We start from the raw sequence: 23629 nt of genomic DNA on the forward strand, positions 1-23629 counted from the left end.
CTGTAGCCACTGGCCTACACCAGAGCCACAGCAACGCAGGATCCGAGCCGTGTCTGCAACCTACACCACAGCTCACGGCAACGCCGGATCGTTAACCCACTGAGCAAGGGCAGGGACTGAACCCACAACCTCATGGTTCCTAGTCGGATTCGTTAACCACTGCGCCACGACGGGAACTCCTCTTACTTTCTTTCTTTCTTTCTTTCTGTCTGTCTTGTTTTTTAGGGCTGCACCTCCCACAGCATATGGAGGTTCCAGACTAGGGGTTGAATTGGAGCTCTAGCCACCAGCCACAGCCACAGCAACACCAGATCCAAGCTGAGTCTGCAGTCCACACCACAGCCCACGGCAATGCCAGATCCTTAACCCACTGAGTGAGTGTCCTCATGGATGCTAGTCAGATTCATCTTTGCTGAGCCACAATGGGAACTCCTAGTCTCTATTTCTTTTTATTTCTGTTCTGAACCTTATAATTTCTTTTCTTGTGCAAAATTTGGGTTTTTTCCTTCTTTCTGTAGATAGTTTAGGCATGAGGTTAGGTCGTTTGAGAGTGTTATTGTTTTCTGAATTAAGATTGTATTGCTGTAAACTTCCCTCTTAGAACTGCTTTTCCCGCATCTCATAGGTTTTGGGTGGTTGTGTTTCATTTTCATTTGTGTCTAAGTATTTTTTAATTTTCTCTTTGATTTCTTTGGTGATCCATTGGTGACTTAGTAGCATATTGTTTAGCTTCCACATGTTTTTCTTGCAGTTTTTTTCCATGTAGTTGATTTGTAATCTCAGTATTGTGGTCAGAAAAGATGTTTTGTGTGATTTCAGTTTCCTTAAATTTACTGAGAGTGGTTTTGTGGCCTAGCATGTGATCTATCCTGGAGAATGTTCCATGTGCACTTGAGAAGAATGTGTATTCTGCTTTCAGGTAGAATGCTCTGTAAATATCAGTTAAGTCCATTTTGTCCAGTGTATTAAATTTAAGGCTTGTGTTTCCTTATAGTTTTATGTCTGGACGAGCTGTCCATTTTGTAAGTGGGGTATTAAAATCCCCTGCTGTTATTGTGTTACTGTCAATTTTTCCTTTTATGTCTGTTAATATGCCTTATACATTGAGATGCTCCTTTGTTGAGTACATTTATACCATCTTCTTGGATTGATCCCTTGACTATTACACAGTATCCTTCTTTTTCTCTTGTAATGTTCTTTTTTTTTTTAAAGTCAATTTTGTCTACGTATTGCTACTCTGGTTTTGTTTTGATTTCCATTTGTGTAGAATACCTTTATACATCCCTTCACTTTCAGTCTGTTCAGGTCTCTAGATCTGAATTGAGTTTCTTGTAGGTGGCATATATACATGTCTTGTTTTTGTATCCATTCAACTAGTCTGTGTCTTTGGTTGGAATATTTAGTCTGTTTACATTTAAGGTAATTATTGATATGTATGTTCTCATTTCCATTTTATTAATGGTTTTAGATGTTTTCGTAGGTCTACCCACCATTCTTCTTTTGTTCTTTTGTGATTTGATGACAATCTTTAGTTTTATGTTTCAATTCCTTTTGCTTTTTTTTTTTTTTTGTCTTTTTGCTATTTCTTTGGCCGCTCCCACGGCATATGGAGGTTCCCAGGCTAGGGGTCGAATCGGAGCTGTGGCCACCAGCCTACACCAGAGCCACAGCAACGCAGGATCCGAGCCGCGTCTGCAATCTACACCACAGCTCACAGCAACGCCAGATCGTTAACCCACTGAGCAAGGGCAGGGATCGAACCCGCAACCTCATGGTTCCTAGTCGGATTCGTTAACCACTGCGCCACCACAGGAACTCCTATTGCACATTTTTGATTTGCAGTTACCATGAGGTTTTGTTTAGCAGTCTCCATATATATACATGGTTATTTTAAGTTGCAAATTTGTTCATTTCAAATGCATTTTAGATAGCTTGTGTTTGTACTCTCCTTCCCTCACAAGTACTTGTTTTTGATATCATAGCTGAGAGCCAGTTGTTTTGTGTATCCTTCAACCATTTATTCTGGCTGCAGATGATTTTACTACTTTTGTCTTTTAACCCTCCCTCATAGCTTTGTGGATGGATAATTCCTACCTTTTATCATATGCTTTCCTGTACTGGTGAACTTTTCCATTTTGTAAATTTATTGTTTCTAATTATGGTCCTCTTCTTCCTAAAGAAGTTCCTTTAGTGTTTATTGTAAAGATGGTTTGGTGGTGCTGAATTCTCATAGCTTTTGCTTGTCTATAAAGCTTTTGATTTCTCCATGAAGTCTGAATAGAATATTCTTTTTTGTAGATTTTTCTCTTTCATCAATTTAAGTATATAGTGCCATTCCCTTCTGTTCTACAGAGTTTCTGCTGAAAAATCAGCTGATAGCTTTACGAGAGTTCTCTTGTATGTTATTTGTTGCTTTTCCCATGCAGTTTTTAGTATCCTCTCTTTATCTTTAATTTTTGTTATTTTGGTGTGTTCCTCTTGGAGTTAATTCTCTGTGAGACTCTCTGCACTTCCTGGACTTGAGTAATTGTTTCCTTTCCCAGGTTAGAGAAGTTTTCAGCTATTATCTCTTCAAATATTTTCTCAGGCCCTTTACCTTTCCATAATTTTGCCTATAAGGCAAATTTTAGTATGCTTGATGCTGTCTCAGAGGTCTTTCAAGCTGTCCTCATTTGTTTTCATTCTTTTTTCTGTCCAGTGGCTATGATTTCCACTACTTTGTCTTCTAGCTCACCGATCAATTCTTTTGTTACGTTTAGTCTACTATTGATTTCTTCCAGTGAATTTTTCATTTCATTATTGTATTCTTTAATATTGTTTGGTTGTACTTTATATTTTCTAAATCTTTGTTTAAAAACTTCCAGCTCATCATTGTGTGCATCCATTCTCTTCCCAAGTTCTTTGATCATCTTTGTGGTCATTACCCTGAACTCTTTCTTATGTAGATTGCCTATCTCCCGTTTAGTTCTTCGGGCTTTTATCTTGTTCCTTCATTTGGAACATGTTCCTCTGTCACCTTATTTTTTCTAAGTTGATATTTTTATTTTCTTATATGTGGCAGGTTGGTTATATTTTTCAAACTTGGGGAAGTGGCCCTCTGTAGGAGACATCCTATGCATCCAGCAGTGCACTTCCTTCTTGTCATTCAAGCTGTATAATCTTGAGGATTCCCCTAAGAGGGATGTGTGAGTCCTTCTGTTGTGGCAGGCTGACTGTATGAGTGGTCTTGTAGGCAAGGTTGGTCCCTCTCCTGGTTGGTTGCCAGGATCTGCCTTGTGTGGATGCTGCTGGCTGCTTTTTAGTGAGTCCTATTCATAGGGTGACTGGATGCAGATTTCAAGGGGACCCCAGGGCTAGTGCTGGCTCACAGTGGGCAGAGGGAGGGTCACAAAGATTCTAGGTCCATTGCCCATCCAGTGGCAGGTAAAGTCATATCCTGAGGTCAGCGCCAGTCTATTGGCAGACAGAGTTGTTTCCTGAAGTCTGGCATCAGAGCCCAGGATCTCAGAGCTTGTTTCAGATCATTCTGGGGAAGGAGGATGGGGATTAGGCAGGTCAGTTCCTGATGCAGTTGTATATGGGATCTAGGGTGTCCCAAAGGTTACGTTGGCTTGCCAGTGGCCAAGGCCCAAGTGGTTCCAGGGTAGGGTCTTGGCTACATTGTGGGATAATGGTTTTCTTGCTTCTGGTGTCTGCCTCTTGGAGGTAAAGCTGGTTTAGAGGCTTGTGTAGGCTTTCTGGTGTGGAGGGGCTGGTGCCTGTCCACTGGTGGATAGAACTGGGTCTTGGCCCTTTGGTGAGTTGGGCCATGTCTAGGGGTGAGTCTAAAGATGGCTGAAGGCTCTTTAGTCTTTGGGCGGCTCTCTGCTAATGGGTGGGGCTGTATGCCCACCCAGTTAGTTTGGCCTGAGGCATCTCAGTGCTGCAGTCTACAGGCTGTTGGGTGGGTCTGGTCCAGGTGTTGGTGCTGATGAGCTAAGTTATCAGCCATCAACAACAGCGGTGTTCACTTGGCTGAATATTTCCCAGTATGTCTGACATCATTGTCTCTGTCCCCAGGGTGAGCTGCAGCCACTCCCCGCCTCTTCAGGACACTGTCCAAGACCAACAGGTAGGTCCGGCTCCAGTTCCTATTAAATTATTGCTTTCACCCTGGGTCCCAGTACATGTGAGATTTTGTGTGTACTCTTTAAGAGTAAAGTCGTTACCCCTAATCTCAATTATCAGACTGAACACTTTATTAAAGTATGGAAATCAGAGATCCTTGAGTGAAACACTTTAAAAAGTGATAAAAACAGTGCTAACATAAAACACAATAACTATACAGGACTATATTTTTTCTATCAGATATAATTAGTCTAAAATCACTCAGATTTAAAAAAACTCAAAACCCAAATGTGTGCTATATTTAAATAAATTTGCTCAACAGTGTTGAAAATAATAGAGAAAGGCACATCAGGATAATAATAGAAGAAGACATCACAATTTTAACATTGGATAAGGTTCGACACATTACAGTGAAACAAGGAAAAGAAAGGCATGTTGTGATGTTCAAGTACGCAGTCCCGCGTGAAGATCTGGTATTTATGAATATCTGTATATTAAGTAGCATAGTGTTCAGATTCATTGAGAAAAAAATTTGAGAACTATATGAAATAGAAGGAAATGCATTATATAAGGAGACTTTAAAGTCATGCTTCCCAACCTGTGTTAGCTCAGGTGGACAAAAGATAAATCTATGGGTGATATAAATGCTGGATATAATTAATAAGTATCTATAGGCTGAAAGAAATTTCCACTGCATAAGGAAGGTTTATAAAAGTATACATATATTAAATCACAAAGGAAAATAGTTTCAAAAGTAGAAATAATATAGGCAGCTTATCTGATAATAATAGATTAAAGTAGAAAATAAATTTGTGGAACAAGAGGAAAGCCTTACCAGCTAGAACCATAAAAAACAGTGTTAGAGGTGAAGTTGGTCATGACATATAACATTCTAAACTATATTTACACATCACTTCAATATATATGGATCAAAGTGAACAAAATTACACAGAACTGTATTATCTACCAAAATAACTGGAGATTTTTAATTGATAAATCAAGCACCAAGAGAAAAATAGGATATATAAGATTTAAACAGCACAGTTAAGAATCTTACTTAAATGGATCTATCTGTACCTTTGTATCCAACAATTTTAAAATTCACATTATTTTCAAGTCATATGGAACATTTATGAAATTGACCATATGCTAAGCCTCAAAGCTACCCACAAGCAAATCAAAGGATTGGTCATTTTTACAAATTACATTATATGACAACAATGCAGCTAAATTATAAATAATTTTTAAAATTATAATGAGTTTGAGAAACATCATATGTTTGGGGATATTTTTATTTGAAAGGCTCATTAAACAACTTATGAGTCATAGAAGAAAACAAAAATTAGAAAATCTCTAGAAGTTTAGTGAAATGATATGTATTAAAACTTGTGGTATGTAGCTAAACCAATTTTTTAAAAAAATTTTAAAAAATTCAATGAATTTATCACATCTGTAGTTGTATAATGATTATCACAATCCAGTTTCACAGGATTTCCATCCCACAACCCAGGCACACCACCCCACCCCCCAAACTGTCTCCTCCAAAGACCAAAAGTTTTTCAGTGTCTGAGTCAGCATCTGTTCTGCAAAGAAGTTCAGTCTGTCCTTTTTTCAGATTCTACATGTCAGTGAAAGCATTTGATGTTGGTGTCTCATTCTATGGCTGACTTCACTTAGCATAATTTCTTGGTCCATCCATGTTGCTAAAAATGCTGGTATTTCGTTCATTTTAATGGCTGAGTAATATTCCACTGTGTGTATGTACCACATCTTCTTGATCCACTCCTCTGTCAAAGGACATTTAGGTTGTTTCCATGTCTTAGCTATTGAAAATAGTACTGCAATGAACATCGGAGTACATGTGTCTTTGCGAGTCGTGGTTTTCTCTGGACAGATGTCCAGGAGTGGGATTGCTGGATCAAATGGTAGTTGTATTTTTAGTTTTCTGAGGAATCTCCATACTGTTTTCCACAGTGGTTGCACCAGTTTACAATCTCACCAACAGTGTAATAGGGTTTCTTTCTCTCCACACCCTCTCCAGCACTTACTGTTTATAGACTTTGATGATGGCCATTCTGGCTGGTGTGAGGTGGTATCTCATAGTGGTTTTGATTTGCATTTGTCTAATGATGAGTGATTTTGAATATCTTTTCATGTGTTTTTTGGCCATCTGCATGTCTTCTTTGAAGAACTGTCTGTTTAGATCTTCTGCCCATTTTTTGATGGAGTTTTTTGTTTTTTCAGTATGGAGCTGCAGAAGGTGTTTATAAATTTCAGAGATTAATCCCTTGTCAGTTGCTTCATTTGCAAAGAATTTTCTCCCATTCTGTGGGTTGTCTTTTTGTTTTGTTTAGGGTTTCTTTTGCTGTGCAGAAACTTTTAAGTTCGATTAGGTCCCATTTGTTTATTTTTGTTTTTACTGTCATTACTCTAAGAGGTGGATCTGAGAAGATGTTGCTGTTGTTTATGTCGGAGAGTGTTTGGCCTGTGTTTTCCTCTAAGTGTTTTATAGTGTAGCTAAACCAATTTAGAGGAAATTTTATATCCCATTGTTTAAGCTAGAAAAAGAAGACTAGCATTATTGAGCTATGCATGTAATTTAACAAGTTAAAAAAGCCAGAATAAACAAAAATAAAATAAATTCAAAGTTGAAAGAGGGGAATAATAAAGGTAAAAGCATCATTAAAAGTAATACACAGGCTCAAGGCAAAAATTGACTCTCTGACAAGACTAATAAACTTCTTTTAAACAAGAAAATTTTGAGAGACAAGACAGTATAAAAATGAATGTTGGAGATATTAAGCTGTAAAGAAATGGATATGATTAAATACTTCTTATTGATACATTTGAAAGCTTGTGAAATGCCTTTATAAAAATAAAAATTACCAAAAAATAACTCAAAAATATTTAATACCCAAAAGAATTTTATAATTCTAGGTACCCTGAGGAGTTCCCGTCGTGGCGCAGTGGTTAACGAATCCGACTAGGAACCATGAGGTTTCAAGTTCGATCCCTGGCCTCGCTCAGTGGGCTAAGGATCTGGCATTGCCTGTGAGCTGTGGTGTAGGTTACAGACGCGGCTCGGATCCCGAGTTGCTGTGGCTCTGGCGTAGGCCGGTGGCTATAGCTCCAATTCGACCCCTAGCCTGGGAACCTCCATATGCCGCGGGAGCGGCCCAGGAAATGGCAAAAAAAGACAAAAAAGACAAAAAAAAAAATTCTAGGTAACCTGATTATTTTAGAATCTAGGACCAAATGTTTTATGAGCATATCTGTGAGGCATATTAAAAGCAAATCATTTTACACAGACTCTTTGTAGAAAACTAAAAATGAAGGGACAGTCATTTTAGGAAGCTTGTTAACTGCTGTTCAAGTCAGATATTTTCTAATTTAGAGGGTTTTATTTATTATTATGATAAACACATAACATTGAATTTACCATTATTTTTAAGTGTGCAGTTCAGTAGTGCTAACTGTATTCATATTGTTAGGCAACAGATCTCTAGAATGTATTTGTCACGTAACACTGTAACTCTCTACCCATTAAGCGCACGCACACACACACACACACACACCCCCACACACACAGGAGGATTATATATCCCTTCCTCCTTCCCACCAGTCCTTGGTAACCACTTTCTACTTTCTATCATTTTGACAACTTTAGTTACATCATCTGGTATAATCATATAGTACTGTCCTTTTGTGACTGGCTTACTTTGCTTAGCGTAATGTCCTCAAGATTTGTGCAAGTGGTAACATGTGACAGGATTTCCTTCTTTTTTAGGTGATAACATATTCCATTTTATGTATATACTACATTTTCTTTATCCCTCATTTCTTGAGGGACACCTCTTGGCTATTTTGAATAATACTGTGATGAACATGGGTGTATCTTTTTGATTGGATATATGCCCAGAAGTGGGATTAGTGAATCGTATTAATTCTATTTTTCACTTTTGGAGAATCCTCTGTATTGTTTTCCATCATGGCTGTACCATTTTTACATTCCTACCAACAATGCGTAGGGGTTCCAACTTCTTCATGTCTCACCAAAACTTATTTTCTATTCTTTTGATGCTGGCCATCCTGCTGGATGTGAAGTGATATCTCATTGTGATCATGCCATGAAAAGGTTGCATTTTTCTAATGATTAATGGTGTTGAACATCTTTTCATGTGCTTATTGGCCATTTGTGTATTTTATTTGGAGAAATGTCTGTTTAAGTCCTTTGCTCATTTTTAAATTGGGTTGGTTGTTGCTTAGTGCCTTCTTGAGTTGTAGAAGTTCCTTACATGTTCTAGATACTAATCCCTTATCAAATAAATGATTTGCACATATTTCCTCCCATCCCATAGGTTGCCTTTTCACTATGATTTTTTCTTTTGACATGAAGTTTTAAAAGTTTGTGTTTGTGTGAAGGGATTTTGTATTTGTGTGAAGTCTTTAGGGTTTTTCTGCAAATCAGTACATGTCATTTGCAAATAGATCATTTTCATTATCTTCTTCTCTTTATTCTTTTCCAGTTTGTAGGCCTTTTATTTCTCTTTCTTACCTGATTGCTCTGGTTAGAATTACCCAGGACTATGTTGAATAGAGGTAGTGAGAATGGGCATCTTTGCCTTGTTCCTGATCTTAGGGGAAAAGCTTACAGTCTTTCCTGGTTGAGTATGATGTTAGTTGTGAGCTTTTCACATACAGCTTCTATTATGTTGATGAAGTTTCCTTGAATTCCTTGTTTGTTCAGTGTTTTCATCATGAAGTGGTGTTGAATTTTTGTTAGTCGCTTTTTCTGCATTAATTGAATGATGTGTGATTTTTGTCTTTCATTTTAGTAATGTGGTATATTACACTGGTTGATTTTCTTATATTGAACCATCATTACATTCCAGGTATGAATCTCACCTTAAAAACTTATGTTAATAAGTGAGAATGCTGAATATAACTACATTTAAACAGCTGAAAACATTAGGACAATAATAAACCTAAATAAACTAAAAGAAGTAGTGAAAGGAGATAGTAATGAATTAAAAAATAGTGATATTGTAACAGCATAGCACTAAATCTGAGACCTGGTAGACAGTACTAGTGATAGTAAAGCAATAGTAAAATGTAAATTAGCTGAATCAAAAAATTATAAGTACATGTAAGTGAGATTGAGAATAAACATAGCGAGGAATTTAGAATTATGAGACTCATTTGTCTTAACACTGTGAAAATAAATTTGCAAACCTGGATGGAATGATTAATTTGCTAAGAAAGTAAAAATCTCCAAAATACAGAAAATATAAACTGACCAGTTAAGAAGAAATAAAACTGTCAAAGGATTACACCCCTCAAAACACCAAACCGCGAGTTCCCGTCGTGGCTCAGTGGTTAACGAATCCGACTAGGAACCATGAGGTTGCAGGTTCAATCCCTGGCCTTGCTCAGTGGGTGAAGGATTCAGCGTTGCCGTGAGCTGTGGTGTAGGTCGCAGACGCGGCTCGGATCCCGAGTTGCTGTGGCTCTGGTGTAGCTACAGCTCCGATTAGACCCCTAGCCTGGGAACCTCCATATGCCGCGGGAGCGGCCCTAGAAAAGGCAAAACAGACAAAAAATAAAACACCAAACCTACATGGTCTGATAGGTGAATTTTATGAAGTTTTCAAGGGAAAGGAATCTATGGTGCTATTGCAGCCTCTCCCTAATAGGCAAAAGAGAAAAAGTGAGTGAGACAGGGAGAAAGCTTTCTGAATTTTATGAAATGAGCATGGTCTTGATACACATCAGTAGTGCCTGGTGGTTAAGCACATACATCCCAGCTACGCTTTAAGCAAGTCACTAAACTTTTGTGTTAACTGTTCACCAAAGTCCAGTTTTCCTTTCTGGAGAATATAGTTGTAGCTGGAATATGGTTCTTATTTAATAATTTTATCAGAGCCCTTTCAGCTAGACCAGTTCTCAATCATGGAATGGGACTAGAAGTGATATTTCCCATCTGAAGACCAAGATTTTAAGCAGATGTACCCTCCCTGTGGAAGGCAGTTTCCCCCCAAAGATCCTAATGCCTAGAACCTGTTACATGGTAAAGGGGAATTAAATTGCTAACCTTTTGACCTTAAGATAGGATTATCTTGAATAACCTGGATGGCAGACGGGAGCAGTGTAATCACAGGATCCTTAACAGTGGACAGAGTGGGACAGGAGAGTGACGTGTTGTGATAAATATTTGCCAGCCATTGTTGGCTTTAAAGATAGAAAGGTGGAGTTCCCATCATGGCTCAGCAGGAACAAACCTAACTAGTATCTATGAGGATGCAGGTTCGATCCCTGGCCTCCAGAGTGGGTTGAGGACCCGGCATTGTTGTGAGCTGTGGTGTAGGTCGCAGTTGTGGCTTGGATCTGGCATAGCTGTGGCTGTGGTTTTAGGCCAGCAGCTGTGGCTCCAATTCGACCCCTAGCCTGGGAACTTCCATATGCCACTGGTACAGCCCTAAAAAGACCAAAAAAAAAGAAAGGGAAAGGAGTCACGAGTTAAGGAGTGTGGATAACCTCTAAAAGTTGGAAAAAGCAGAGAAACAGATTCTCCTCTAAAGCTTCCAAAAGGAACATAACCTTGCCAACACCTTGCTTTTAGCCCAGTTAGATAAGTTTTGGACTTCGGCCCCGGAAATGAAAGAGTTTAAATGTGTGCTTGTTTAAACAACGAAATATGAGGTAATTTATTACATGGGAAGTTAATACTTTCTCCCATTCTCTTTTTTCCTCTTTTGCCAGCAGGATGAAGTTAACAATGAAACCAAGCCACAAGATGGAAGGACCCTGGGCCTCTGAATCAGCAAGGAAAGTGAAGTCTTCTGCTGACTGAAAACACACACTTTGGATTCTTAAGTGAGAAATAAACATCTCTTGTATTTGAATGATGACATTTGTGACAACTGTTTTGTCTCATGCCAATGAATACAACTCTCTGCCTCAGTTTTATTATTTTTTTAAAAAGTGAGGATAACAATAGTAGCCACCTTAAATAGTTATTGTGAAATGAAATGAGTTACTGTATCTAAAGTGTTTAGAATGATTTCCGACATCCAGTAAGTGTGATTTAAATGTTACTGTTAAGATTATGTGCATACACAAACACACCTACACATACAAAATTCATAGTAGCTGTTTTGCATATCAGTGTAACTATTCTAAACAAAAGACTGGCTACTTGGTAGACAGAATTCAGCAATATGCTGAAAGAATAATAGGATGACCCAAGAACGCTTATTTTAAAAATACAAAAAGTTTGATATTAGGAAATGTGTTAGTAACATTCACAGTTAGCAATGAGTAGAAACTAGCTCCTTGCTGGCTCATAAGTTAGGAATAATTTTTATGTCTTCTTTTTGGAGGAGCATTTTTCCAGTAGTCCAACAACATTGAAATATGGTACATGGCAAATAGTAGCTCAGATATTAAAATTCTGTTTTTTATTTTTATTTTCTATCACAGTCTGGGGGAGGTGTTGAAATTGCCTAATTCTGATTATGATTTTTCAAGTATCAGAGCCTAATGCTTATATGCAAATATTAATAGTGCGAGACTAGAAATGTAGTATATAAATAAACGTTTCTTTTACACATGGCATTAAATTAACTACAAGTAGAAATGTTGTCCCCATTAATATTTATTTAGTAGCACTATATACAGGTACTTATGTGATTTACATGTGTCACATATATAGAGGCACTACTGATTGCTCTCTACCAAAAAAAAGTTTTCTAATAATTTGATATTATAACAAAACGAAACTCATGTTTGTGAAGGAATCAACCCAGCCTTTGTTATGTTAGAGGATAAAATGCTCTTTGGGGGGAGAGACTGTATCCTTGTATGCTTCTTGCTGACATTGGTTTTGTTGATAGCCTCTCCTGAGTTTTAGGCCTGGGAGGAGACTTGGGTTTGCTGAAATACTCTGTAACAGGTATTTTCATCTTATTTCTTCTTATAAACAATGGAGGCTTGTGCTCAGCCTCTGAAATAGAAAAAGTCTCAATAAGACCACCACTGAGAATTGAAAATAGTAGCTTCTGCCATGTTTTAGTAGCAGATAACATACAGATAAATAATTGAAGTTTAGGTGAATCACATATACCCAAAATTCATAAAACAACTTATTCTCTTTTCTTCTTACTACCTGCTGTATAACATGCAAGTTAGGTCCTTTCAGTCTTAGAATCAAACATTATTTCAGTAAGAACGATTTAGAGCAGATGATGGGACCAGGCAGAAAGAGGAGAGGGATCTATGGTCCTGATAGACAAAAAACAAAGTAGATGAGCAGATTAAAACTGCTGTACTCATAAGACCGTCCCAAGACCTACATGGTTTACACTCGAGCAGAAATAAGGATTTGGGAAGATGCTGAATACCAATACTGGAGACAAAGGAGTGTGATTTGGAGATTTTTATACCAATATCTAGACAGGGTGAAATATATATGAGGCCTACAAGTAAGACAAGATTGAGTGCTAGAAACTGTCAGTGTCATGGTTTTGTAGTCCTAGGGTAAAGAGTTTGTGGGGAGAGGTCAGATACGATAAACCATCCCTGCAATGTCAGAGTAAGGGACTATTTTCTAAACTGTGCTTACTGGCTGTTAGCAAGTAACGCCTCTTTTGGGTTTGGTTAATTCTAACAGAACCTGCTGGGGGCTAGAGTGACCTCAGGGAACTCTAACTGATTGCTATGTCATTCCTGGTGTAAGGGGGACTTGTAGAAATAATAAGATAAACTTTTGTTTGAGGGTTGTGGACATAACTTCATAGTTGTTGCTCTGTAGCCACTGCTGTCATGTTTGTTTTAAAGCCAGGAACTGCCAAACCTACCAAGATTTTTCAGTTGAGCTATTCTGAAGCAAACTAGGACTTTGCACAATTGTTGCTTTTTCTCGGTTCATGTTGCAGGCTGGGGCTGGACTCCTGATGGAGACACAAACCTGCTACTCTGTTGTATTTCAGCTGTACTAGGGGCATAGGTTTATGGCTGGCTGCCAGAATTTTACATTTGCTGGTTTACTTTGTTTCAAGTGAAAATCATTTAGCTCAATGACAGTTAAGCTGTGAAGAACCAATACTCTGATATTATTGTCCTTTTGTTATGTCTGTGCAGGGCTTCTCCTGTCATCAGATTGGCATGACCAAATCTAGAGTTCCTACTGTCTTACTTCTTAAAGAGTGTGATGAGGCACTTTGCCCTTCAGAACAGATCAAACATAGGTCAAATTTATCTCTATGAGAAATTCAGCAGATGCTGCCTTTTATGAGTAGCTGGAAATCACTGTTGTATTATACAGCTTTTAAAACCATAGATCCTTAGCATCTGGTAGCTTGGCCGAGAAGTATAAAACCATAGATACTTAACTTCTGTGTGTGTAATTAATTAGATACTTACTGGTTTCCTTATACCAACTCAGTAATTATCACAAACTGTACTTAACCTTTTGGTACTTCCTTATTTCCTTCATATCCTTGACTTGACACTCTAAAGCAGTTGGAGAAAGGGAAAATGAAATTCACAGATACAAACAAGTATTTCTATAGACTGCACTATAGTCAACAAGCTAGGAATACATGAATCTTAAGCTATCCCAATTCTTTATTTTTTGATGCAGACAGCATTAAAAGTACTTTCCAATGAAAAATTCTTCTGACTTTGAGTAGTTATCTGAAAAGTACATCAGACGTTACTCAGATGTTAGATAGAGAAACTGACCCTATCTCTTAGTTTCCAACTTTATAGAAACTTCAACTTGGAGACATTGCAATGTAAAATTCTCCTTTTTCTTAATGCTTTTTAAAATGACATGTGTTTTGAAGATTCACCCAACCTTTAATTTTAAAGCAACAAGATTTTCTTGCCCAGCTTAAATAACATCTTATCCATTCGTTCACCATGATTTTATACATAAATATGCATTTTCTTCTGTATTGAATTACAAGGCTTAAGAAAAATTTGTACCGATAAAATTTCCAATTCCCATATTGTTTTTCCCTCTGGCAGCCCCCAGGCATATGTCAGAAAAAATTAAGTGAAGCACTTTATTTTAATCTTGGATTGTTCCAGGAGGGAAAATAAAAGTGATTCTGTGTGGTATGCATTTAACAAAGTATACAGTAACAACGCAGGTTTGGTTTCCTTCAAAAAGATAGGTTGTTGGGTAAGGAAGACAGTCTCTGCCAAAATCCTCTGAACAAGGAGAGTTAGAATGATTTCTCGTATTACATTTATGAAAATGAAAGAAAACAGATACACATTGTTGTGATTTACTGAATAAAGAGGATACTTAGATCCTGAGCATTTTTAGGGTTTTGAAAGATAACCAAAAGTGAATTTAAGCCCTTATGAACCACACGCCGCACTGATGGCCATCAGGCCTTGTTACCTGCTCTGTTGATGTCCTTCCCTAGATCTGGTGACTTTTGATTTTGCTGGTGTATTTGGGGGCGATTTAACTTTGGGTGGCTTCCCAGTCTTTGCTGCTCGTTCTGCTGAGGTGTTTCTTCTTAAGTGAGTTAATAAGTTTATCTCAGCCAGCTCAGCATGAATCAACGCAGAGACCCATTCCTTTTCTGATTTAGAAAAAGAGGGGGCCGTGAAGGTTGTAATTACTGTGTTGGCTAGAAACACAGGATTAGTTCTTTTATCCTGCACTCCACTGTGAAAGTTAATCTGCTTTCTGGGTATAGGCATCGATGTGTGAGTCAAGGTTTCTCAAGAGAAGGTGGTTTGCAGCAACCTAGTTTCTGTTGACATGTGATATTGTAGAGTTCCCAGAATAGGTAACTCCCTGAGGTACTTGTCCCTGAGTGGCAGCAGAGGAGATTTTAAATATTGAGTACAAAACTCAGCCTTACAGGCTGCTGCCAAATTTAAAAAATAAGGATACCTATATAAAATATTAAGTACAATATAAAATTTAAATTTAAAAAATAAGGGTACCTATATAAAATATTAAGTACAATATAAAATAAAGGCTGTTAGTTAAATAATAAATTGTTATAAGCATCGCTACAAAGATATATGCCAAAGTACTACTAAAATTATGTCTGTGATAATTTTATTATTTTTCCTTTTTTTTTCTGGCTCATCTATTTTTCAACCAACAGTAAGCAGTTATTACTTGTGTAAGTGTTCTAAAGTTATATTTTTTAAAAGGAATAAAAAAGAATAACTAAAAATTCCTTACCCCCATATACTTCTAAATTGCCTGCCACGTAATTTGAATTCCTGAGGTAAGGTACTATCTCCAAAATGCTTCCCATACGAAAACACTCGTGTGTCCCTAACACACTGATATTTCCTAACATAGATTACTGCAGTGATTTTCAAAGAGCGGTCCTTAGACCAGTGTTATCAGCATCACCTGGGAACTTGTTAGAAATGCCAATTCTCAGGCATGCCCACCTCAGAAGTTTTGACTCACTTATTCTGATGACCAGCTAGGTTTGGAGGTAGCTGCTGTATGCTATTTATGGTTACCCCACTTGGCACTCACATATACCTTCATGGAACAGGTCAGGAAGGGCCTAAAGGAGGCTGGGAGATGATTGACTTGATGGTTTTGATGAGCAATTGGCAGAGCTGTTAGAATCTGGAAATTGGAAGGCTGTGTTACTGCCCTCCACATCAAAGGAGGGAAACAGGCCATGTTCAGGGTTTACCAGAAGTATATGCTCAACAAGAGCCTGGGTATATAGACTCAGGAGGAGAAGCACAAATGAGCTCTTGACATAAGTATCTAACATAATCCAAAGAAGTTCAGTTTGGAGCATACCAAATTTGGGGCCATTGCAAGACTACCTTGTGTTCAGCTGAATGTATATGACTCTGATACTGAAATGCTAGGGTAATAGTATTGCAGCATTATCTTTGCAAATCCAAGGGGGAAAACTTGAGGCATTGGCACATTCCTAGTTTCTGACGATAAACTCAGCTCAGGGTTTACAGTCTCACCTTTTGTACGTGCATTAAGCAGCCACTGTAGAACTTCTGCCAGAGAATCAGTACGTAAAATGTTACAGAGCTTTTCCAGAATCTGACAGAGAATATTAGAGGTACATAGTGAGCAAGGTTTATAAGGTTTACTTTCTCCACCATTTCATCTTCCCAAATGTCACACTGTACCCAATGTTCAAGTCAACTGGGATTTTAGCTTGGGAGCCAGATTTCAAATAGGAAGAAAACATCTTCACAGTCCAAGTCCAGCTGACCCTTGAGCAAGGCATGGACGGCGCACCAACCCTCAAAGTAGTCAAAATCCAAGTATAACTTAGTCTCAGCCCTCTGGTCGGTTCCTCTGTATTCACAGTTCCACATCCACAGATTCAACCACCTGTGTGGATCATGTAGTACTGTAGTACTTACTATTGAAAAAAAACTCAGGTAAAAGTGGACCTACGCCGTTCAAACTCTTGTTGGTCAAGGGTGAACTGAAATAGTTTAGGTTAAGTACTGCAGTTTTCTCTTGTTTTGTTTGTTCAGTACTGACATCTTTTGTTTTGGTTTGTTTTTGTCTTTTTGCCTTTTCTAGGGCCACTTCCCGTGGCGTATGGCAGTTCCCAGGCTAGGGGTTGAATCGGAGCTGTGGCCGCCAGCCTACACCAGAACCACAGCAACGTGGGATCCGAGCCACGTCTGCAACCTACACCACAGCTCACAGCAACGCCGGATCCTTAACCCACTAAGCAAGGCCAGGGATCAAACCCGCAACCTCATGGTTCCTAGTCGGATTTGTTAACCACTGAGCCACGATGGGAACTCCTTAGTACTGACATCTTCTGAAGGAACAATTCCCTTTTCTTTTCTTTCTGAATTGATACTTTCCCACTCTAACATGGAGTTCTTCCACTCACAGAACTGCCCTCTCTGTACTGCTCCTCTCTTTAGTGGATGAATCTAGCTGGATTCATTATTGTTCCTCAGCTCCCTGAACACAGTCATTGGCCCAATAGGATAAGAACATAAATCCCTTAAAGCAATCAGATTCCTTGGTTGACACTTTTTTTAGGGTTTTTTTTCCTATTGTAGTTGATTTACGTTTTTCTGTCAATTTCCGCCGTACAGTAAAGGGACCCAGTCATTCATATATATATGTGTATGTATGTACACACACACATACACACACACACACACACACACACACACACACACATTTTTCTCACAGTATCCTCCATCATGCTCCATCACAAGTGATTAGATATAGTTCCCTGTGCTATACAGCAGGAGGTTGACACTTTTTAAAATCTGGAACCAAAGCCTGAGGTATGGATGATAGAGATATATGAAATAATCAATTCTGATAAAAATGCACTGTAACAGGCACTGAAATCCAAAGTATTAAATGCATATAATGATGTTTCCAATTTTACCCTAAATTGTTTCTGCTGTTGGAATTGAAACATATCTGAAATTCAAACCTGTCTCCTGAACTTCAGTCTTACGTGTCCACCTCCCTAACAGATGTATCCACTTTGAAATACTGTGTGTACTTTGAACCCAAAATAGCTAAAACTAAGCCCTTCTTTTTTTTTTTCCTAAGTTTGCTCCAAACTTGCTGTTTCTCCTGGATCCCCTATCTTAGTGGACAGCAGAAGCATACACTGAATGTATGTCCAAGCCAGACCCTGGGATTCATCCTGAATGACCCCCTGGTTCTTTTCTACAGCATACTGCCAAACAAGTGCAGTAAATTCTTCTTAATATTTCTCAAATCTCTACCTTTCTCTTTATTCCCACAGCCTTGACCCAATATAAATCGTCATCAATTCTTGCTTGAGCTACTCTAATCTTTCTCCTAGTCTTTCTCCCTGAAATCCTTTCTTAAAATACCATTAATATAAAAATATGTGTGCCTGTCATCAATCTAAGTGTTGGAGATAGAAATTTTAAAGGCCAGAAAAATCCACTGCCCTGTATTGAGCTTTGTTTTAATAAGATTCTTGTCGTCAATAATGCCTTATTCTAGAAGAGAACAAGTTAAATTTGCTCCTAATTTCACAATAAATCAATGGCCATGGCAAAAACAGAAAAACAGCCCTGTATTCTCTAGGCCACTCTGCCTCTAACGGTTGTCGTCAGTATGGTCATTGCACTTACTCCCAGCTTCTTCTAACTCATAGATCATTCATGAATCAACTTTGAAAGAATATAATTATCACTTTAGTGAGGGAAAATAGAATATATCTTCCTAGGAAACCTTCTTTCTCTTCATATTGGTGGGTGAGTTTGACCTGTTGAATTTGATTTTAGGTTTTGAGAGTGCAGGCCTGGAGTTAGCCCCTCCTATGGGCTAGGATACCACTGCATTCCTGGTGTGTTCAGCAAGGTCCCTCCACTGTAGCAGATCAGAACTCTAGTATCTCTAAGCAACAGGCTACCTGCCATTAGCTCTCTTCTGCCAGGTCTCAGACTCTCCTCTACTGCACATGAAGCTTGTATTGGGCTAAAGACTTGGGGAACCTTGCACACCTTTCGGGAGCTCATTCTCTCCACATGTCCTTCTTCAGTATATTAATTTGTAAACTTCAGCCACTTAGCCTCCTGAAACTCTATAAATTCTGTTTTCTCTACCTAGCAAAGCTCTTACTCTCAGTTTGGGCCCCCCTTCTCTGTGCCATGATTAGGAATGGGCCCCAGGAGAAATCTGGATTGAATGTGGAAATCATCTTAATTGTTTCCCTTTTCTCAGTGGTCATCAATCCATGTGGTGCCAAAGCCTGAAAACAGTTTCGTTATATATTTTCCCAGTTTTGTATAGTTGTTTACAGTTGGAGGCTAGGTCTTCAACCTAATCTATCATTTTGGAAACAGAGTGCCTTGCTTGCAATATAATTCTCCATGTTATATGTAGAGTGATTTTTCTAAATACAACTCTGACCATGTAATTCTTGTACTTAATAAAGTATTTTGTAAGCTGTTGTTTTTTTTAATCTGGTCTCTGCTTAAGTCTCCAATCCAATCTTGTGCAAAATTCTCCCTGTACTGTCTGGATCAGCCGTATTAATTGCTTTTAATTCCTTGAATAGACAGTGCTCTCAGCTTTTAACCTTTATAGATATGAAGATCTCTTGGCTAGGAATGATCTCTCCCATACTTTTCATCATTTTCTAATTATATCTGAAACATTCTTGGGATTCTTTTCTTCTTGAAGATGCTCTTAGCTCCATATCTACTCCTGTATGTTCTTAAATCTGTACAATCCCTCTCATAAACTCAGTGAACAAAGGAACCATCTGTATTACTACACTTGAGGATTTTTTCATTTGACATGAAATATTTATAGAATAAATGAATGTGTTTGGCAGACTTTTGGTGTCGGTGGTAAAGACTATTTCTTTTTTTTTTTTTTTTTTTTTTTGTCTTTTGTCTTTTTTTGTTGTTGTTGTTGTTGTTGCTATTTCTTGGGCCGCTCCCGTGGCATATGGAGGTTCCCAGGCTAGGGGTTGAATCGGAGCTGTAGCCACCGGCCTACGCCAGAGCCACAGCAATGCGGGATCCGAGCCGCGTCTGCAACCTACACCACAGCTCACGGCAACGCCGGATCGTTAACCCACTGAGCAAAGGCAGGGACCGAACCCGCAACCTCATGGTTCCTAGTCGGATTCGTTAACCACTGTGCCACGATGGGAACTCCGGTAAAGACTATTTCTATAAATTCGAGATCTTTGGGAGGAAGATGCTTCCAGACACAGAATACTGTTTTTATTTTCCTTTAATAATTGTGAAACTGTATAAAAATTATTGAAGTATACTTAGGTACAATGTTGTGTTTCAAGTGCACAGCAAAGTCATTCAGTTACATATATTTTCCAAATTCTTTCACCTTGCAGTTTACTACAAAATATTGACTAAAGACTATAGTTGCCTGTGCTATATAGTAGGATCTTGTTGTTTATGCATTTTATATATTAGTGAATAAATAAATTAATCCCACATTCCTAATTTATTTCCCCTCTCCCCTTCTGTCCCTCTAATAACCATAAGTTTATGTTCTATGTCTGTGGGTCTATGTGATTTGTAAATGAGTTCCTTTGTCACATTTTTTAGATTTTACATGTAAATGAAATCATATGATATAGTCTTTCTCTCTGATTTACTTCACTTAGTATGAAAATTTCTAGGTCCATCCATGTTGCTGCGGATGGTGTTACTTCATTCTTTATGGCTGAGTAATATTCCATTGTAAATATATACCACATCTTCATAAGCCACTTGTCTGTCAGTGGACATTTAGGTTGCTTCCATGTCTTGACTAGTGTAAATACTGCTGCAATGAACATTGGGGTGCATGAATCCAAATTAGATTTTCTCCAGATATATACCCATGAGTGGGATTCAGGATCATATAGTACCTCTATATTTTTAGATTTTTTTTGAGGACTGTCCATACTATTGTCCATAGTGGCTACACCAGTTTACATTCCTACAAAATGTTGGAGAGTTCCTTTTTCTCCACATGCATTCCAGCATTTATTATCTGTAGACTTTTTAGTGATGGATATTCTGACTGATAGGTCATACCTCATATAGTTTTGATTTATGTTTTTCTGATAATTAGTGATAATGAGCACCTTTTCATGTGCTTGTTAGCCTTGTCACTCTTCTTTGGAGAAATGTCTATTTAGATCTTCTCCCGTTTTTTGATTGGGTTGTTTTTTCCTTTAAGCTGTACGAGCTGTTTGTATATCTTGGAAATTAATCCCTTGTTGGTCACATCATTTTGCAATATTTTCTACCATTCTCTAGGTTTATGGTTTCTTTCCTTTGCTATGCAAAAACTTTTAATTAGGTCCCATTTGTTTATTTTTGTTTTTATTTCCATTACACTAGAAGACTGAGCCAAAAAATGTTGCTTCTATTTATGTCAAAGAAAGTTCTGCATGTTTTCCTCCAGGAGTTTTATGGTATCCAGTCTTATATGTAGTAGGTCTTTAATCCACATTGAGTTTATTTTTGTATATAGTATGAGAGAGTGCTGTAATTTCAATCTTTTACATGTAGCTGTCCAGTTTTCCTAGAACCACTTACTGATGAGATGTGTTTCTCTACTGTATGTTCTGGCCTCCTTCATCATAGATTAATTGACCGTTGGGTTTTCTATCCTGTTCCTTTGATCCGTATGTCTGTTTTTGTGCCGGTACCATACTGTTTTGATGACTATAGCTTTTTAGGTAAAGTCAGGGATCCTGATTCTTCCAGGTCCACTTGTCTTTCTTAAGATTGTGTTATTTGTTGTCTTTTGTGTTTCCATACAAATTTTAAAATTGTTTGTTCCAGTTCTGTGAAAAATGTCATTGATAATATGACAGGGAGTGGACTGAAACTACAGATTGCCTTGAGTAGTATGGTTATTTTTAACAATATTGATTCTTCTAACCAAGAACACAGCATATCTTTCATCTGTATTGCATTCACTTTCTTTCATCAGTGTCTTACAGTTTTCAGAGTAAAGATCTTTTTTATTTTCTTTTTACAGCCACACCTGTGGCATATGGAAATTTCTGTGCTAGGGGTCAAATCCAAGCTGCAGCTGCCGTCCTACCCCATAGCCATGGCAACAGCAGATCCAAGCCACATCAGGTCACAGCTTGTAGGAATGCCAGATCCTTTATCTACTGAGCGAGGCCAGGGATCAAGCCTGCATATTCATGGACACTGTCGGGTTCTTAACCCACAGGGCCATAACAGGAACTCCCAGAGTACAGGTATTTGACTATCCTTAAGTAGGTTTATTCCCACGTATTTTGTACTTTTTGATATGATGGTAAATAGGATTGTTTCCTTAGTTTTTCTTTCAGACCTTTTGTTAATGTATAGAAATGCAACAGATTACTGTGTGTTATTTTGTATTCAGCAACCTCACCGAATTTGTTAATGAGCTCTAGTAATTTTCTGTGGAGGAGTTGGTAGGGAGACCTTTAGAATTTTTTATGTTTAGTATAATGTTGTCTAAAAATAGGGACAGTTTCACTTCTTCTTTTCAAATTTGAATTCCTTTCTGTTTCTTTCTTCTCTGATTCTTGTGGCTAGGACTTCCAAAATTATGTTTAATAGAAGTGGTGAGATTGGGCATCCTTGTCTTGTTCCCGATCTTAGACAAAATGCTTTTTACCTTTTCACCATTGAGTATGATGTTAGCTGTGGGTTTGTCATATATGGCCTTTATTGTGTTGAGATATGTTCTCTCTGTGCCCTTTCTAGAGATTTTTTATCCTGAAAGAATGTTGAATTTTATCAAAAGCCTTTTCTGCATCTGTTGAGATTTTCATATGGTTTTTATTCTTCAGTTTGTTAATATGGTGTATCACATTCAATGATTTGCAGATGTTGAAAAATCCTTGCATCCCTGGGATAAATGCCACTTGATTATGCTGTGCGATCTATTTTTTTTTTTTTTTTTTTTTTTTTTTTGCTTTCTAGGGCTGCACTCACAGCATATTGGAGGTTCCCAGGCTAGGGGCCAAATCAGAGCTACAGCTGCTGGGCTATGCCAGAGCCACAGCAACACCAGATCCGAGCCGTGTCTTGTGACCTACACCACAGCTCACAGCAATGCTGGATCCTTAACTCACTGAGTGAGGCCAGGGATCGAACCTGCAACCTCATGGTTCCTAATTGGATTCGTTTCCACTGAGCCAGGATGGGAACTCTGGTGTGTGATCCTTTAGATGTATTGTTGGATTAGGTTTGCGAGTATTTTATTGAGGTTTTTTCTATGTTCGTCAATGATATTGGCCTATAATTTTCTTTTAGAATGTGATATCTTTGTCTAGTTTTGGTATCAGGGTAATGGTGGCCTCAAAAAAAATGAGAAGTGTTCCTTCTTCTACAATATTTTGAAATAGTTTCAGAAGGATAGGTATTAATTCTCTAAATGTTTGGTAGAATTCACCCATGAAGCTATCTGGTCCTGGACTTTTGTTTGCTGGGAGTTGATAAATTTCTTTTTTTTTTTTTTTTCTTTTTTTTCTTTTTAGGGCCGCACCTGTGACATATGGAAGTTCCCAGGCTAGAGGTTGAATTGGAGCTATAGTTGCCAGCCTATGCTACAGCTGCAGCAACACAAGATCCAAGCTGAGTCTGCAAGCCACACAATAGCTCATGGCAACCCACTGAGTGAGGTGAGGGATTGAACCCACATCCTCCTGGATCCTAGTTGGGTTCGTTACCGCTGAGCCATGACAGGAACGCCCAGTTTTTAAATTTCTGATTCAATTTCAGTACTTATAATTGGTCTGTTCATATTTTCTCTTTCTTCCTGGTTCAGTCTTGGGAACTTTTACCTTTCTAAGAATTTTTCCATTTCTTCTAGGTTGTCGATTTTATTGCCATAGAGTTGCTTGTAGTAATTTCTTATGATCCTTTGTATTTCTGTGGTGTCAGTTGTAACTTCTCCTGTTTTATTTCCAGTTTTACTGATCTGAACTCTCCTTTTTTTTCTTGATGAGTCTGGCTAAAGGTTTATCAGTTTTCTTTATCTTTTCAAAGAACCATT

At 38.1% G+C, this 23629-nt stretch overlaps 2 protein-coding genes across 55 annotated transcripts in view; one reads left to right on the forward strand and one right to left on the reverse strand.

Annotated features, from left to right (window-relative positions):
- The window catches only part of TRMT10A (tRNA methyltransferase 10A), a 38308-nt gene extending 27296 nt beyond the window's left edge, over window positions 1-11012 (forward strand). For 24 of the 51 annotated variants that reach the window (XR_014811879.1, XR_014811884.1, XR_014811877.1 and 21 more), the window contains 2 exons: window positions 4060-4111; window positions 10867-11012. Coding sequence is in view for 41 of the 51 variants with exons in the window: in XM_021100342.2 (XP_020956001.2) it covers window positions 4060-4111; window positions 10867-10923 (109 nt within the window). In the remaining 10 variants the exon portion in view is untranslated. 51 annotated transcript variants of the gene reach the window in all.
- A 731-nt stretch (window positions 11013-11743) lies between these two features.
- Window positions 11744-23629, reverse strand: part of C8H4orf17 (chromosome 8 C4orf17 homolog) — a 350193-nt gene continuing 338307 nt past the window's right edge. For 2 of the 4 annotated variants that reach the window (XM_084973340.1, XM_084973339.1), the window contains 4 exons: window positions 16090-16171; window positions 14519-14705; window positions 13574-13617; window positions 11744-12109 (listed from right to left, as the gene is read on the reverse strand). In XM_084973340.1, the coding sequence (XP_084829466.1) occupies window positions 11919-12109; window positions 13574-13617; window positions 14519-14705; window positions 16090-16171 (504 nt within the window). In that variant the 3' untranslated portion in view covers window positions 11744-11918. Of the gene's footprint in view, window positions 12110-13573; window positions 13618-14160; window positions 14706-16089; window positions 16172-23629 lie in introns of those variants that run through there. The other 2 variants (XM_084973341.1, XM_084973343.1) reach the window with 2 other exon arrangements.

This window comes from Sus scrofa, chromosome 8 (assembly GCF_054392235.1).
Source record: "Sus scrofa isolate SSC_HxYL_T2T_F1_AM1 chromosome 8, Sscrofa_HxYL_maternal_Yorkshire_Landrace_v2.0, whole genome shotgun sequence".
Classification (NCBI taxonomy): domain Eukaryota; kingdom Metazoa; phylum Chordata; class Mammalia; order Artiodactyla; family Suidae; genus Sus; species Sus scrofa.